Genomic DNA, 15772 nt, shown 5'->3' with positions numbered 1-15772 from the left:
CACAGATCCATGAGTCACTAACCACCTTGAAAGGAAAAAACCCACGGAAGGCAGCTGGGTGGTTCCAACTGAGAGGATATTTTCTTTATAAACTGATGGGAAAAGCCCACTCTGCGGGGAACATCCAGCCCAAAGGAGACCAAGAGGCCGAAGGAAAGGTAACAGTTGTGAGTTGGAGTGAAACGTGTAAGGGTGGCGGAGATTTGGCCACCGCCTGGTGCGGGTCCGCGGAGTCACAGTTCAGTGTCATCTTTTAACCCGGTCACGGCGTGAACACGGCGTCGTGGGGGCTGTGGGGATGCCCCGTCGTGGCGGGGAGGGGTTCGCTCGGGACGGGGCGGTGTTTCGGTCAGGGCAGGTAACCCGCCTAGACCCCGCCGCCGGCGCGTCCCGGTGAGCAGATCCGCGGCTCCAGTTGGCTCCTCGGGGCGATGCCCTGCAGCCGCCGCTGCGCTGATGTCATGGATGGATGGACGGATGGACGCATCGGGCAGTTTTCGGTGATCTAAACGCCGTCCGTTGCCACATCGGCAGGTTGCATAATGTCGGCAGCCGCGGGAGAGCCGGGAGAGCCGGGCCAGGGTGGGCGTGGGTGAGGGGGTTATTGTGTAATCCGGACACAATGAAGGAATGTGGGGCAGGAGGACGTGATGACGCCACCCCAGCCTTTCATCCACATTTATTGGTGATGTCATAATTGCCCCCAGTGGAAATAATAATAATTAATTTAATTTATAATGCACTTTACATTCAATGAATCTCAAAGTGCAAGAAAATCAAAAGCAGCTCTATCATCACGAAAAAGTAAAAAAGTCATAAAAATCAATGGCAAATTATAAATCATAGCTGGCATATGCTTTACTGAAAAGGTAAGTCTACTCTTGAATAGGGGTGGGTTAAAAATATCAATATATCGATATTTTATCGATATACATGTGTAGGAACGATTATCGATACATAGAAATAGAAAGCCTTTATTATCATTATACTGGTACAATGAGATTAGGCAGCAGCTCCGTAAAAGTGCACACATGCAAAGACTGTGTAAACAACAAAATAAGAAACAGGAAACATAAATATATATACACTATAAAAATGAGTGAATGAGAGAATAATAATGCACATTAATGAGTGGAAGAATATTGCACTTGAAAGGATGGAAGAATATTGCACATAGATGAGTAAAGAATATTCCACATAATGGATAGAGAATATTGCACAGTATGAGGTAGTTTATTGGTTTAGAAAGTTCACAGCTTTGGGGAAGAAGCTGTCCCTGAGACTGTTTGTTACATAAATCCAAGTATCGATTTAAAAAAAAAAAAAAAAACTTTGTTTAATTTTATTTTATTTTTTTTTAATCCCAGATTTTTTTCCGTATTTTATCACCCAGTGCTCCTACCTAAGTAACAGTCCTGGGCATTGCTCCCTCTACCAACCCCGGGAGTTCCTACACTGAGCTCAGGTCTCCTCCTTACTTGAGGAGTGATCAGCAGCAGCTTCTTTCCACCAGACCAGTGGGGTTTCTCTGGCCGGACGTAGCGCGTGGAAGGATCACTTTATTCCGTTATTGTAACTAGAATATCGATACCGAATCGTAGCGGAATTGTATCGTATTGGGAGGTCAGTGATGATAACCCGCTCTAAATATGTGTCCGTATTGGTTCAATACGTAACGCAACTTTTAATTCCCAATTACGTAACAATTCCGTATTTCAAGGGACGGGTGGCGTCCCTGGTCCCTGGTTCTGGGACCAGGGACGTGCAGACCTTTGGAGGGGCAGGTGCTGAAATTTAAGAAGGGACACAAGGAACAAGACTTTAACACTTACCAACAATAACTTTGTTACTTTTGTTACATTACAATACAAAATGCTTTTGTGTTTTGTATTGCTCTGAACTTCTTAAATCTTACCCAAGACAAATACCCCATATTTTAATAACAAACTAAAACTAATACTGAAACTAATGGAAAAATACAAAACTAGAATAAGTCTGGATAATCACTAATGGTGGGGGAAAAAAAATCAATATTGCAATATATTGTTGCGCTCTCTGTCGCAATAAATAATCGATAAACTGACGGCAAATATTGATATTTTATTACAACACACATAAGGGATTTACGGTGTTGTCACCGCACTATTGTTCATGCACTTCAATTTGTCCAACAGTGTTTACATTTACAAGCCTAGAAGGCAGTGAGGTACGATGCAAAATTAAGTTGCTTACTGACTTTTCAGTATTAGACCTGTCCTGGTTTATATAAAACATGTTATAAATGTTCATGCACTTTAATTTGTCCAGCTGTACAGTGTTTACATTTACAATACTAGAAGGCAGTGATGCACTTTCCTCTTTCTTTCTACATTGTATGAAGTTTTGGCATTGAATAAATGCAGAACTACTAGAACTACTACAGAAAAACTAAAGAAATGACAACATACATATCATCCATCCAACATAAATAACTGGTCCATGTGCTTCCTGCTGTGCTCTTTGTTATCCAGCTGGTGATGGATCCACGGCCTTTAGCACCTCACTCCGCTCCTTTTCCCTTTGTCTCCACCTCCTCTCATTACGAGGCATGTCTGCACAAGTAAATATCCTGATGAGTAAAATAAAAACGTGATGAGGGCATGCCAGGGAGGGGGATGTTCGTCATATAATTCTATTTAGCTGAATTATTATCATCATCATATTATTATTATTGTTTTGTCACAGGAGCCACAGAAATGTTGTCAGCTAAGTTACATAAGTCATTAACAAGGAGCTTCTAACAAAACAGCTCAGGTTTCATGTTATGATGATGGATGGGGAAATACTTTTTGAAAGTTCTCATCATCAGGTGAGATAAATCATTCATATATCAGCCTGTGCACGTAAATCTGCTCATATAAAAGTACAAATGTCTCAGTTTCAGCGTGGCTTTGATTCAATTATGGATTTAATGATGACTGCAGCTGTAAAAGAACAGACACATTTTTATTTTTAAAGTAAAGCTTCTTTAAATATGTGTTCAAGTGGAAGGTGATTAATGGAGAACTTTTTCCAGAAAAGAATAAACTCCTTTTTTATTTATGAGATCTTTTGAGGAAAAAAAAATAGAACAAAAATGAAAGAAGGTCCCCCACCAGTGCACAGTTTGTTTGTTTTTCTCTTTAAAAAAAAAAACAACTTTTTTCCATTTCAGACTGCTGACCGGGGACGACCGAGGTTTTGTCAAGACGACCGTTCAACTCCGGCTAATTGTTCCCAGTAAGATGCCACTTTGATTTATTTTAGATTTGTAGCAAACAAAAACAAAATGAGGAGGTTTTAAAAAGGGAAAACTACAGGTAGACCAAGGAAACTGCCAAAGGCACATGAGGATGTGGGGTTGATGGGAGGCCGCAGGGAGAAGGATGAATCCACAAAATAGCAGATTTGCTGTTGATTAAGTCATTTCAATAATAGGGCTGGGGATCGATTCAAATGTCAAGAATCGATTCGATTCCGATTCTTAAGATTCAGAATCGATTATCAAGATTTGATTCGATTTGATTCGGATATTGATTTGGGTTAGTGTTATTAAAACAGTTTTTTGAGCTGTTGCATGAATTATATGACTGTAGTTATGCAAAATATTACTACTAGTGTTATATTGAGATTAAACAGCAAGTATTGCAGCTAATAATGCTGTAAGGACCAATCAGCTCCCAGAATGCTGATAGAACTGCTTTCAGAAACATTGTGGGTCAGAATTACTACTATTATTAGTTTTATTTTTTCCCACATTCCGTTTTTATTTGTTCCATTTTTGGTCTATTTTGGTTTTTACTTTTTGAGCATTTGGTTTTTAGCATTTTTTGCAAATGTAACCCCAAGACAGTATATAAAGTAATGAAATATAGACAATTTATGCAATTATAACCTAACACTTTAATGTTTTCATACCTTTAAACATATTTAAAGGCAAAAACATGGCACCAGTTAATCTCGTGTCCAACAAAACATTCCTTTTTTGGGGATAAACCAAAAAATAACCAAAAGTTGTAATGTAATGATGAAAAAAAAAATACATAAATAAACCCCCATAAACCACCCCCCCCCCCCCCCCCCCCCCCCCCAAAAAAAAAAAGACGATCTTTTTAACACAGGCCTATTCAATAATACGTCTTGGTGCAGAGCAGTCAAACATTTCTTCAGGGCGTCACATGAGAAAATCAGTTTGTTTTTGTAGTGGCAGGTACAGGTGGTTGGATTAAACGTCACTTATACAGACAAAGCCATTCAGACGGTTGAGTAAATATTGATTCATCACAGAATGAGACAGACAAAATACTCCTTCACCTCGGAGTGAAAACCCTTGTTCTCGTCTCAACAGATCTCTTCAGCTCGGTGTGGGAGTGACCTTCGCTGTCTTCCGGCACCATGGCGAGCAGTTAAAGACCCGCCAGGGCTCGAGATGCAATCCATCAAACACGAGATGGACTCCAGCGAGTCGTACAGCGGCGACGACACTCTGGTCCTGGCCGTGGGCCTGCAGGCGTCCAACAGAGACCTGATGGGCCACGGCATTCCTGCACTTCCTTTCAAGGGCAAAACCATGTGTCGCAGGAAGAGAGAGTTCATCCCAGATGAAAAGAAGGACAACCTTTACTGGGAGCGGCGGCGGAAGAACAACGAGGCCGCCAAGCGCTCCAGGGAGAAGCGGCGGATCAATGACATGGTGCTGGAGAACAAGCTGATGGTGCTCGGTGAGGAAAATGCCTCTCTGAGGGCAGAGCTGCTGTCGCTGAAGCTCAGGTTTGGGCTGGTGAGCTCTGCGGTTTACGCCCAGGAGATGCAGAAGCTGTCTGCCCGGCCCGCTCTCAGCTACCTGCAGGAGTTCCCCCCACCCAGCACCAGCGAGGGCTCGGCCAGCAGGGATCTGGAGTCTCTCCCGAGGCGCAGCAGCTGCATATCGGTCATCAAACAGTCGCCTCTCATTCCGGAGGCGTGCTGTGCATCTCAGGGGAGCTTTGCCGTCTGCAGTGCTGCAGATGTCAAACAAGAACCAGCAGAACCCTGCAGCTACGTGCAGGGGAGTCCTTACGACCTCTACAAACACTGCGTGTCTGGCCGTTTGTCTGAAGCTTACGCTCCACCTGCATCCTTCAGCCAGATCCTCCGCTCGTCCAGCATCTCCCCCAGCTCAGAGGACGGTGCTGTGAGTAAATCCTCGGATGGCGAGGACGAGCAGCAGGTCCCCCGAGGGCTGATGCCGTCTGCTGCAGACGCCAGAAGCATCATCGTCTCCACACACAAAGTGCCGGACGCCAGCTCTGCAGCGCTGCCCCACAAACTGCGGATCAAATCCCGGAGAATCCCCATCAAAGCGGAGGCCGTCGACCCCGAATACGACTCACTGGGGAAGCCCTCATCTCCCGTCTCCCAAGCTCTGGACTTATCTGTGTTCCCGCAGCCCCCCCACTGCCCTCTGTCTCTGCAGGTCAGCAGCTTGCAGGACTGGAGCCCCCGCCCTGAGAGAAAGTTGTTTCTGCAGGGGGGCTGCAGGCGCAGCGCACACATCCAAAGTCCTGCCGCTGTCAAACCTGCTCTGGATGTGAAAGAAACTTCCTGTGCACACAGACGGGGGGGGGACTTGTGTGTTCAGCAGGGTTTAACGAGACTGAGCGCAGCAGAGCAAAGATCTGGGATGGAGACCCCCGAAAGCTGCAGTGATCAGCACGAGTCTGCACCAGAGGCTTGCTCCTCCGACTGAGCCTTCTCACTGGACTCCCCGCTGCACTGGTTGTCTGGATGAAACGCGCTGTGACGTTTGGAAACTTAGTACAATGCACTCCACCACTTCGTTGTTTCTTCCACCTTTCATTAGCAGCTCTGTGTGCCGTGCTCTCCCATCTCTGTTGATTTACTTTTAATATAAAATGATCATCCGTCACCATTTCTAACAAGACTGTAGATGTAATAAAAGAGATGTATTATACACTTTTTCACGAGTTTCCACAGATTCTTGGGGTCTGTGACATGTTTGATGAGAATATTGGAGACGTAGTGGGTATAGATCTGGTTGTAGGAGTCAGACACTTAACTCCCCCCCCCCCACCCTGCAGAGCGTTGTAGGAGTCAGACACCTAACCCCCCCCCCCCCCCCCCCCACCCTGCAGAGCGTTATGGTGCCTCTTCAGCACACTGAATGTGAGGTGAAAGTGTGGGCTTAGACAAAGGTGGGCAGGCTGAAGTGATGTCACAAAGCCCTGCAGCTCTAAACGGATCCTCTCATGGCCTTGTTTGGGCCTGTTCCAGTCTGACTCCTCTCTCCGTCAGCGAGCTGCTCAGGGGTTCAGGCTTGTGACATCACAGACCCTGATATGGGTAGACTTTCCAGATTCCCTGTTTTCTGCCATAACATTTTAATGGTTTGACATAAAGAGTCGTGGGTGGTGTCATCAGACTCAGTTTTGACTCCTTCACCTTAATTAGTGCAAATTACCCCCGCCCCTTCTTCTGATTGGCTGATATTTGATAGTTCCTACTTTCTGCCATAACTTTTGAATGGTATGACATACAGACTCGTGGGTGGTGTCACCGGACTTAGTTTTGAGTCCTTGACCTTTATTGGTGAAAATTGCACGCGCGAGGGCCCGTTCATCGCTGCTTGCAGCTTTAATTTTTTCGTGTCCCCCCCCCCCCCCCCCCCCGTGGATGGAGCGAGGCCTCTGACTCCGCTCCCCAACACCAGCTGCAGCAGATGTGTGGCTGACTACTGAGGTTTCTTTTAACGCATCTCTGTAGGATTTTGACCAGATGCTGAATAAAGATCTGGAGAGGCTGTCAAAGGTTCATGAAAGGTCAGGAGGTGGTAGGACAATGGTTTGATCTCGGGTATGAACCTCTTCGTGGTTTGGCAGATAAAGCAGCGATGAGACGTGTGGCACACCTGTCTGCCTCTCAGCACAATGAGGGTGAAAGCGTTCTCTCTTGGCCCCGCCCATCTTTACGCACCTGTCACTCACAGGGCGAGTCCCACCCTGATTTGCCTTAAAGCGGTAGTATGTAGTATAATGCGGCATCCATCAGTGTATTGCTGTGGAATTGATCCAGAGCTGTGAGAGATGCAGTCATTACCAGAAAAATAACTTATTTGACAATTTTCACCTGTTTCAAGTAAATTTTCACTTGAAATAAGTAGAAAAATCTGCCAGTGGGACAAGATTTATCTTCTTATTACAAGCAAAAAAATCGTGTTCCACTGGCAGATTTTTCTACTTATTTTAAGTGAAAATCTACTTGAACCAGGTGAAAATTGTTGTTTTTTCCAGTTTTGTTTTAAGTGTAATGAGATTTTTTTTATTGACTAAAAATGAGACATTTTAACTAGAAATAAGACAAATATTCTTGTTAAGATTTAGAGTTTTTGCAGTGTGCTCTCTCCAGACCACTGTCAGCCCGAGAGATCTCCCGGGAAACAAGGTTATGTTTTTATCACTTTTACTGCTACTAATATCACTTCATCAGCAGTGAAAGTATAAATAATCTCTTGCTTTTTGTGTCACAGCTGAAACACAGACGACAATGATGTTTGCCCCACAGCCTAGATGTTTCCTCTAATGCTGAATTTTGGTTTACAATAAATGTTCTGTCACTGAACCATAATCACTGTTGTACTTACACAACACACAGTTCTGTGCAAAACCCATAGGCACTCCTCTTTTTTTATCTCTTCATTAAGACACAAACTAATAATATTAGAAGTAGACTGATTAATTGCATGGTCAACTACTGTTTTTTTTTATAGTATCTGCCAAAAAAAAGACAACATACCACTAGATCAGGGGTCGGCAACCCGCGGCTCTAGAGCCGCATGCGGCTCTTTAGCGCCGCCCTAGTGGGTCCCTGGGGCTTGTTCAAAAATGTTTGACCTTTTTTTCTTCTTTTTTCTCTTTTTCCTTTTTTTCTTCCTTTTTGCTTTCCTTTTTAATCTCGACATTTCGACTTTTTTCTCGACATTTCGACTTTTTTCTCGACATTTGGACTTGTTTCTCGACATTTGGACTCTTTTCTCAACATTTCGACTTTTTTCTCAACATTTCGACTTTTTTCTGGAGATTATACTACAACATTAATCTCGACATTTCAACCTTTTTCTCGACATTTCGACCTTTTTCTCAACATTTCAACCTTTTTCTCAACATTTCAACTTTTTTCTCGACACTTGGCCTTTCGCCATTTGCCTTCATTCTAAGGCTTATACAAGACTAATTTTTTTGCGGCTCCAGACATATTTGTTTTTTTGTGTTTTTGGTCCAATATGGCTCTTTCAACATTTTGGGTTGCCGACCCCTGCACTAGATTATAAATGCACAAAAGTGATCCACAGGAGGGGGGGCTTGAAAAGTTTATTTTTCTCATTCGCCATATTCTGCTCATTTCAGTAAATAAAAATTATTTTTTTTCAACAAATGTTTTTATTAATTTTCCACAGAGAGAAACAACAACATAACAGCAAATAACATAGCGCAGAACAGATCAATCACAGTAAGGTTCTTCCCAAATTGCTAAATTACTAAAATACCGGGCTACAGAGTGAATTGTGTGACACAGTCCAAAGCAGACATTGCTTTTAAATGTCCCTGGAAGTACAATAATTGCCCCTTTACCCAGGAAAGAAAAGCACTTGAAAGTAAATATACATCTTAATAAATCAGCAAGCCATAACATACATTCAAATAATGGTTGACATTAACATTCAAGGCTAGCATGTTTCTAATGCTTTACTCCCCTCTAAGAATGCCATAAAATATCTCCATGTCTTATCAAAGATGATGTATTTACCTTTTATAATATAATATATTTTATTAATATTATATTTTTTCCAAGTGCAAGAGAGTTTTACAATCCTGTAAGCCAAACGCTTAGGCTTAGTGTAGTGGTGGATTTCCAGGATTTGGCTATATGTTTTTGCTTGTAGCAAGCATAATGTAATCATACTCTTGTTGGTCTTGCTTATTTCACAATTTTCAGGAAAAATTCCTAGGATGCATAATTTATGTTTATTGTATAGAAATTTGAAGTTAATCCCCCCTTAGAATGTTGCTTTGTTGCTAATTCTTTTATAAAGGTGAGAACAGGTAGAGATAAAGATTTTTGTGTCTTGAATATATAGTTTTTAATTTGTAAGTATTTAAAGAAATGTTTTTGTTGGATGCCATATTTGTCTCATCTCATCAAATGGCATGAGAATGTTATTATTAAACAGATCTGCAATTTTATATAGGCCTTTGACTGCCCCGTTTTTGAATCCCAAGTCCTGTTTACCAGGTGTAAATTCACTGTTACCCCAAATTGGTGTAAATTGAGACAAAACAGGAGTTTCACCTCAAAGGGATTCTGTGTTCATTTCTATAGTTCTCTTAATTTAGCTGAATATAAATATGAGCTGAGTGGTAGAGGGGATGTCATGCTACTTTCATCCAGGACCATGGTATTTCTTGTGAGAACCAGTGGAGAGTTGGGCTGGCCAATAATACCACTGAAGATGAAGGTCATTCATACGGGAGGTATAGCAGAGTTAACCACGTCTAGCCCGCCTGTTTTTACAAATGAAATTACAAACCAAGCTTTTCATCTTTGGAAAAAAATGGACTGGGGGACTAAGAGGGATGGAATGAAAGAGGTACAAAAATCTAGGAAGAACATTCATTTTAATTATATTGATCCGACCAATCATGAAAATAGGTAGCATTTATCTTTAGAAGCTGACTCTAGGACTGGATTGTAGTTTGCCTGAACTTAACTGTTCATTTTTGGAGTCATTTCTATATGTAAATATATGTAAGCTATCCCTAACTATTTTAAATGGTGTTTGAACTGGTGGATTTACTGTTTCAGAGTGTATAAGGAAAAGAATAGCAGATTTTGATTCATTCATTTTGTAACCAGAAAGTTTACTGAAAGTGTTGATGGTGCTGAGCAAGTTGGGAATTGACTGTTCTAACTGGGATTTAAAAAAAAAAACTAAACTGAAATCCTATCCACAAATAGACCTAGATCAGAAATGATAATACTCTTGTAGATCAAGCTGGTGACATTAGCAATCAAGACCTGGACATAAGAAAGTAATCTTTTCGACTATAGGTATTGTAGGTAGCAGAATGACATGAAAATTCTTTCTTAATAATTAAAATAAAAATAAATGAAGAACACTCAAACGTTCCCGTCATTTGAATCACAGATGTTCAAGATTGGTTCTTCCGACTCTTTGTATTGTGTGTTGATTTATCGCCCACTTGGCCCTGCTGCTGCATTTTTTATGGATTTTAGTGACTTTTTATCTTCAATAATCAAGTTGGAAAAAGTTTTAATAGTTGGTGATTTTAATATTAATGTTGATGACAGCAATTCTTGCGCAGGAAGGGAACTTTTAGCACTAACTGAAACTTTAAAAGAAACATGTTTCTGGCTCCACCCACCAAAAAGGCCACACTCTTGATTCTTGACTTGTTTTTTTCTCTTGGCATCAACGTTACCAATCTTTGTGTAGAAGATGTCCACATTAGTGATGATTGCTGTGTTTTATTTGACCTGTCCTTTGCTCCCAAACCTTCGCCCTCTGAGATGCGGTGAAAGAGGCGCATCATCACTGAGGATACAGCAGCTCTGGTCTCTGCCTTGTTTGACTCTGAACTGCTTGTATAATGTCATGACACGGAAAGCCTCACTTATAGTTTTAACAGTCATTGTAAATCTATTTTGGATCAGATTGCTCCTGTTAAATCTAATCTGGTGAATAAGAAAACCCCATGTCCATGGATTAATGCCTGTATTCAGGACATGAAGCGTCTCTGTCGGAAAACAGAGCGTCTATGGAAGTCTACCAAACCTGACGTACATAGATTGCATCTCAGGGAAGTGATGTCGTCCTTAAATGAAATGATAAAAAAATGCCAGATCTTACTTCTTTTGTCAGTTGATAGTTTTAAATAAGAAGCCCCAAGTTGTGTTTGACACCATTAGTTCTCTTGTGTGTCCTGTTGCTCATTCTACACCTGTTTCTTGCAAAGCTGATAGCAATGCCTTTTTAGAGTATTTTATCAGCAAAATCCAGGATATTAAGGTTAAACCTCCATGGCCTTCGTCTTGTAGTCCTGTTGTTGTTGTTGTTGAGCCTGCACCCCAAAATTGGTCTTCTTTTAATCCGGTAACCCAAGCTGATATCTCAGTTTTGGTAACCAGAATAAAGCCCTCTTTTTGTCTATCTGATGCTTTTCCCTGTAAACTCTTTTTAAAAGTGTTAGATGCCATTGGCCCCTGGGTTACTAAGCTGGTAAACACCTCACTGTCTTCTGGTGTTTCCCCAGCTCCTTTAAACATGCCTTTGTGGAACCACTTCTCAAAAAACCTAGTCTGGATCCCAGCGATCCAAGTAGTTTTAGGCCCATATCAAAGCTGCCATTCCTGTCTAAAGTCTTAGAGAAAGTGGTTTCTGAACAATTAACTTCCTTTTTTGAGTGTAACATCTTTGACCCTTTTCAGTCGGGTTTCCCTAAGCATCATTCTACAGAAACTGCCCTGCTCAAGGTATCTAGTGACATTATGATGTCTGCAGACTCTGGGAAATGCACTGTTCTGATCCTGTTGGATCCTTCCTCGGCATTTGACACTGTCGATCATTAAACCTTGTTAAGAGGACTGCGGGACTTGGTTGGACTGTTTGGACCGGTTCTTTCCTGGTTCATTTCCTATTCGCCAGGTAGGAGCTTTAGTGTTTCAGCAAACCAGTGTTATGATTCGGTTTTGTCGAGGACCCAAACGCAGGAGAGCAGGAGCCAGGAGTTCACAACAAAAAAGGGTTTATTTAAAAAAAGGCAAAAACAAAGCGCTGCAGAGCAGGATTAACAAAAAACCAGGATCATGGAGGAAAAAACTACGAGGAGACATGGAGGTGGAAACAGTACGGACCGACAGGGAACAAAGGAATGACAAGACCAGATATACACAGGGGATAACGAGACACGACGAGACACAGGTGCAGACACAATCAGGCCAAATGGGAAACAGGAGGGACAGAACTGAAACTCAAACTGGGGGGAAGTGTCAAACGCTGACAGTACCCCCCCCTCAAGGGACAGATCCCAGATGTCCCAACAGTGCCAACCCAGGGTGGGCGGAGGGGGCCTGGAGGAGGGCCCAGGCCACACACGGCCAAAGTTCCGGGGGCCGTCCTCGGGACCGAGCAGACCAGCAAGAGCGTTCCGGGGGCCGTCCTCGAGGCCAGGCAGACCGGCAAGAGAGTTCTGGAGGACGCCGACGGGGCCGGGCCAACCGGAGAGTCATTTTGGGGGGCTAACCCCGGAACCAGACTCGGGACCAGGCACACCGGCCAGAGGGCCGTTCTCGGGGCTGGGCAGATCCATCCCGGATCGCCTCAGGAAGAGGAACAGAGATGGGCGGTACCGCCTCAGGAACGGAGACTGGCGGCGGGACCGCCTCAGGAACGGAGACTGGCGGCGGGATCGCCTCAGGAACAGAGGCAGACAGGATGCGGGGAGCCGGAACAGGGGCAGACAGGATGCGGGGAGCCGGAACAGGGGCAGACAGGATGCGGGGAGCCGGAACAGGGGCAGACAGGATGCGGGGAGCCGGAACAGGGGCAGACAGGATGCAGGGAGCCGGTGTCGGGGGGCAGAGGATCCTCGGAGCTGCCTGAGTGGGGGCCCGGGTCCGTGGCGCTGGTTGCGGGGGTACCCGGGTCCAAGGCGCTTGCTGCGGGGGTACCCGGGTCCTCAGAGCTGGCTGGGGGGGGACACGGGTCCTCGGAGCTGGCTGGGGGGGGACACGGGTCCTCGGAGCTGGCTGGGGGGGGTCCGGGACCACCACCGGAACATGGGAAGGTGCGTCCGGGACCACCACTGGAACATGGGAAGGTGCGTCCGGGACCACCACTGGAACATGGGAAGGTGCGTCCGGGACCACCACTGGAACAGGGATGGGTGCAGGAGCTGGAGCTGGAACAAGCTGGAGCTGGAACAAGCTGGGGCTGGCGCTTACGCCGTCGTCGTTTTTTCCCCTGAGCCTGCAGGCTCCTGGGCCCACCCAGAGCCAGGCGTGTTCCCCAAAAGGGCTCCCGATACTCCTCCTCCTCGGCCCAGCGCATGTTCTCGGCCGATTCCCAGGGAGCAGGAACAGGCTGGGGCTGAGGCCGACGCCGTCGTCGTTGCCTCCCCTGAGCCTGCAGGCTCCTGGGCCCACCCAGAGCCTGGTATGTCCCCAAAAAGGGGTCCCCATACTCCCCCTCCTCGGCCCAGCGCAAGAATTCCATCAGCGTGAGGCGCTCTCCCGCTGGGTCCATCTGGTCGGTCCGTTCTGTTATGATTCGGTTTTGTCGAGGACCCAAACGCAGGAGAGCAGGAGCCAGGAGTTCACAACAAAAAAGGGTTTATTTAAAAAAAGGCAAAAACAAAGCGCTGCAGAGCAGGATTAACAAAAAACCAGGATCATGGAGGAAAAAACTACGAGGAGACATGGAGGTGGAAACAGTACGGACCGACAGGGAACAAAGGAATGACAAGACCAGATATACACAGGGGATAACGAGACACGACGAGACACAGGTGCAGACACAATCAGGGCAAATGGGAAACAGGAGGGACAGAACTGAAACTCAAAAACTGGGGGGAAGTGTCAAACCCTGACAACCAGTTCCTGTCTGACTCTGCTGATGTGCTGATTTGCTGTGCGGAGTACCTCAGGGTTCTGTTTTGGGTCCACTTTTGTTTTTATTATATGTTACCCCGTTGGGTAAGAAAATCCAGGAGTTTCCTTGATGTGTCATACCATTTATTTTCAGACCATATCCAACTGTACTGCTCTTTTAAGGCCTTTGAGATTGAGAAATTGCACTCCTTGATGCAGTGCCTTGCACAGATAAAACAGTGGCTCGGAGTAAATTCCCTGGCTGCAGCTAATCTCTAAGCTTTTAAACATCATAGTGAGAGGGTTTTTTTATGACCACCATGTTGATTTTATGTATTTTTATTCTAGGAGCTTTTATCAGTATTGTCTTGTTTTTATCGTATTTCTACTTTTATTGCAGTGTTTTATTTGTGTTATTATTGATGCTGTTTTATTTTTTGTTAAGCACCTTGTGACATTCCGTTGTCTGTGAAATGTGCTGTAATAAAATTGACTTACTACTTAATAAGGGTGTAACGATACACTAATCTGGGTCTCTGGAAAGCGTCTGGAGACAACTTTTGTTATATTAGACGCTATATAAATAAAATTGAATTGAATTGAATTGAACTAATCTCACGATACGGTACGATACACAATATTGAGGTCACCATAACGATACGATACGATATTATAGCAGTATTTTTTTAACAACCTTGAATGAGGAACATATGCCTGGAAAAAATTGTCTTTTATTAGAAAGTCATAAAAATACAATTTGCCCTATTGTTACAGTTTGTAATGCTTTATAACTGTTTAAGTTTTAAAGAACAAGCTGGTGGGTTTACCATTGTTCATACTATATGTTTATATATGCCTTGTATACATATGGAAGTACGGAAGAGTATTAGGGCCAGGCAGGAAAAAAATAAAAATTATATTTTAGAGAGGAAGATTTTTTTTTTCAAGAAAAAAGTCGAAATGTCGAGATTAATGTTGAAGTACAATTTCGAGAAAAAATTCAAAATGTTGAGAAAAAAGTTGAAATGTCGAGAATAATGTTGAAGTACAATTTTGAGAAAAGTTGACATTTTGTGAATAAAGTTGAAATGTTGAGAAAAAAGTCGAGATTTCGACTTGATTCACAAAATGTTGACTTCCATCCATCCATTATCTTGCCCGCTTTATCCCTTGGGGTCACGGGGGTCTGCTGGAGCCTATCCCAGCTCATTTTAGGTGAGAGGCGGGGGTTACACCCTGGACAGGTCACCAGTCCATCGCAGGGCCACATATAGACACACAAACCATGCTCACAACCACACTCACGCTCACACCTACGGGCAATTTAGAATCATCAATTAACCTAATATGCATGTTTTTGGACTGTGGGAGGAAGCCGGAGTACCCGGAGAGAACCCACGCAAGCACGGGGAGAACATGCAAACTCCACACAGAAAGGCCCCTGCCGGGCCTGGGAGTCGAACCGGGGACCTTCTTGCTGTGAGGCAACAGTGCTAACCACTAAGCCACCGTGCTGCCTAAAAGTTTGACTTTATTCTTGAAATTGTATTTCAACATTAATCTCAACATTTCAACTTTTTTCTCGACATTTCCACTTTTTTCTCAAAGTGCACAAAAAAAATCTTCCCCTCTCAAATATTTTTTCTCCTGCATGGCCCTAGGGGGATAAAAATAAAAATAATATTGGATAGGAGGAAGATTTTTTTTTCATTATTTTTAATTTTTTCATTGCACTTCGAGAAAATAGTCGAAATGTTGAGAAAAAAGTCGAAATGTTGAGGAAAAAAAGGCAAAATTTCGTGAATAAAGTTGAAATGTTGAGAAAAAAGGCGAAATTTCGATTTTTTTTCTTGAAATTGTATTTCAACATTAATCTCGACATTTCGACTTTTTTCTCAAAGTGCACAAAAAAAATCTTCCCCTCTCAAATATTTTTTCTCCTGCATGGCCCTGATTCTCTTCCGTAGTATATACATGTACATTCTGAAACAAAAAAAATCAATAAACTTATGTTAAAAAAAAAAAAATACATAAAAAAAAATAAAAGCGAGCTTGATGTGGCCGTACCACGTGATCCCCCACGTGACCGGGT

General features: G+C 43.6%; 1 protein-coding gene across 2 annotated transcripts; it reads left to right on the top strand.

Moving 5' to 3' along the window:
- nfil3 (nuclear factor, interleukin 3 regulated) lies at positions 1-6680 on the top strand. Of its 2 annotated transcripts, XM_061734542.1 has the most exons (3): positions 21-158; positions 3194-3258; positions 4367-6680. In XM_061734542.1, exon 3 carries the CDS (start codon positions 4448-4450, stop codon positions 5744-5746), a length of 1299 nt encoding a protein of 432 aa, XP_061590526.1. In that variant the 5' UTR covers positions 21-158; positions 3194-3258; positions 4367-4447; the 3' UTR covers positions 5747-6680. The 2 variants fall into 2 exon arrangements, with proteins under 2 accessions (XP_061590525.1, XP_061590526.1); XM_061734541.1 differs by lacking the exon at positions 3194-3258 and having other exon boundaries at positions 1-158.
- The last annotated feature ends 9092 nt before the right edge of the window (positions 6681-15772 follow it).

The sequence above is a fragment of the Cololabis saira genome, chromosome 11, assembly GCF_033807715.1.
Source record: "Cololabis saira isolate AMF1-May2022 chromosome 11, fColSai1.1, whole genome shotgun sequence".
Taxonomy (NCBI): Eukaryota; Metazoa; Chordata; class Actinopteri; order Beloniformes; family Belonidae; genus Cololabis; species Cololabis saira.
This window is presented reverse-complemented; position numbering and strand designations above follow the sequence as displayed.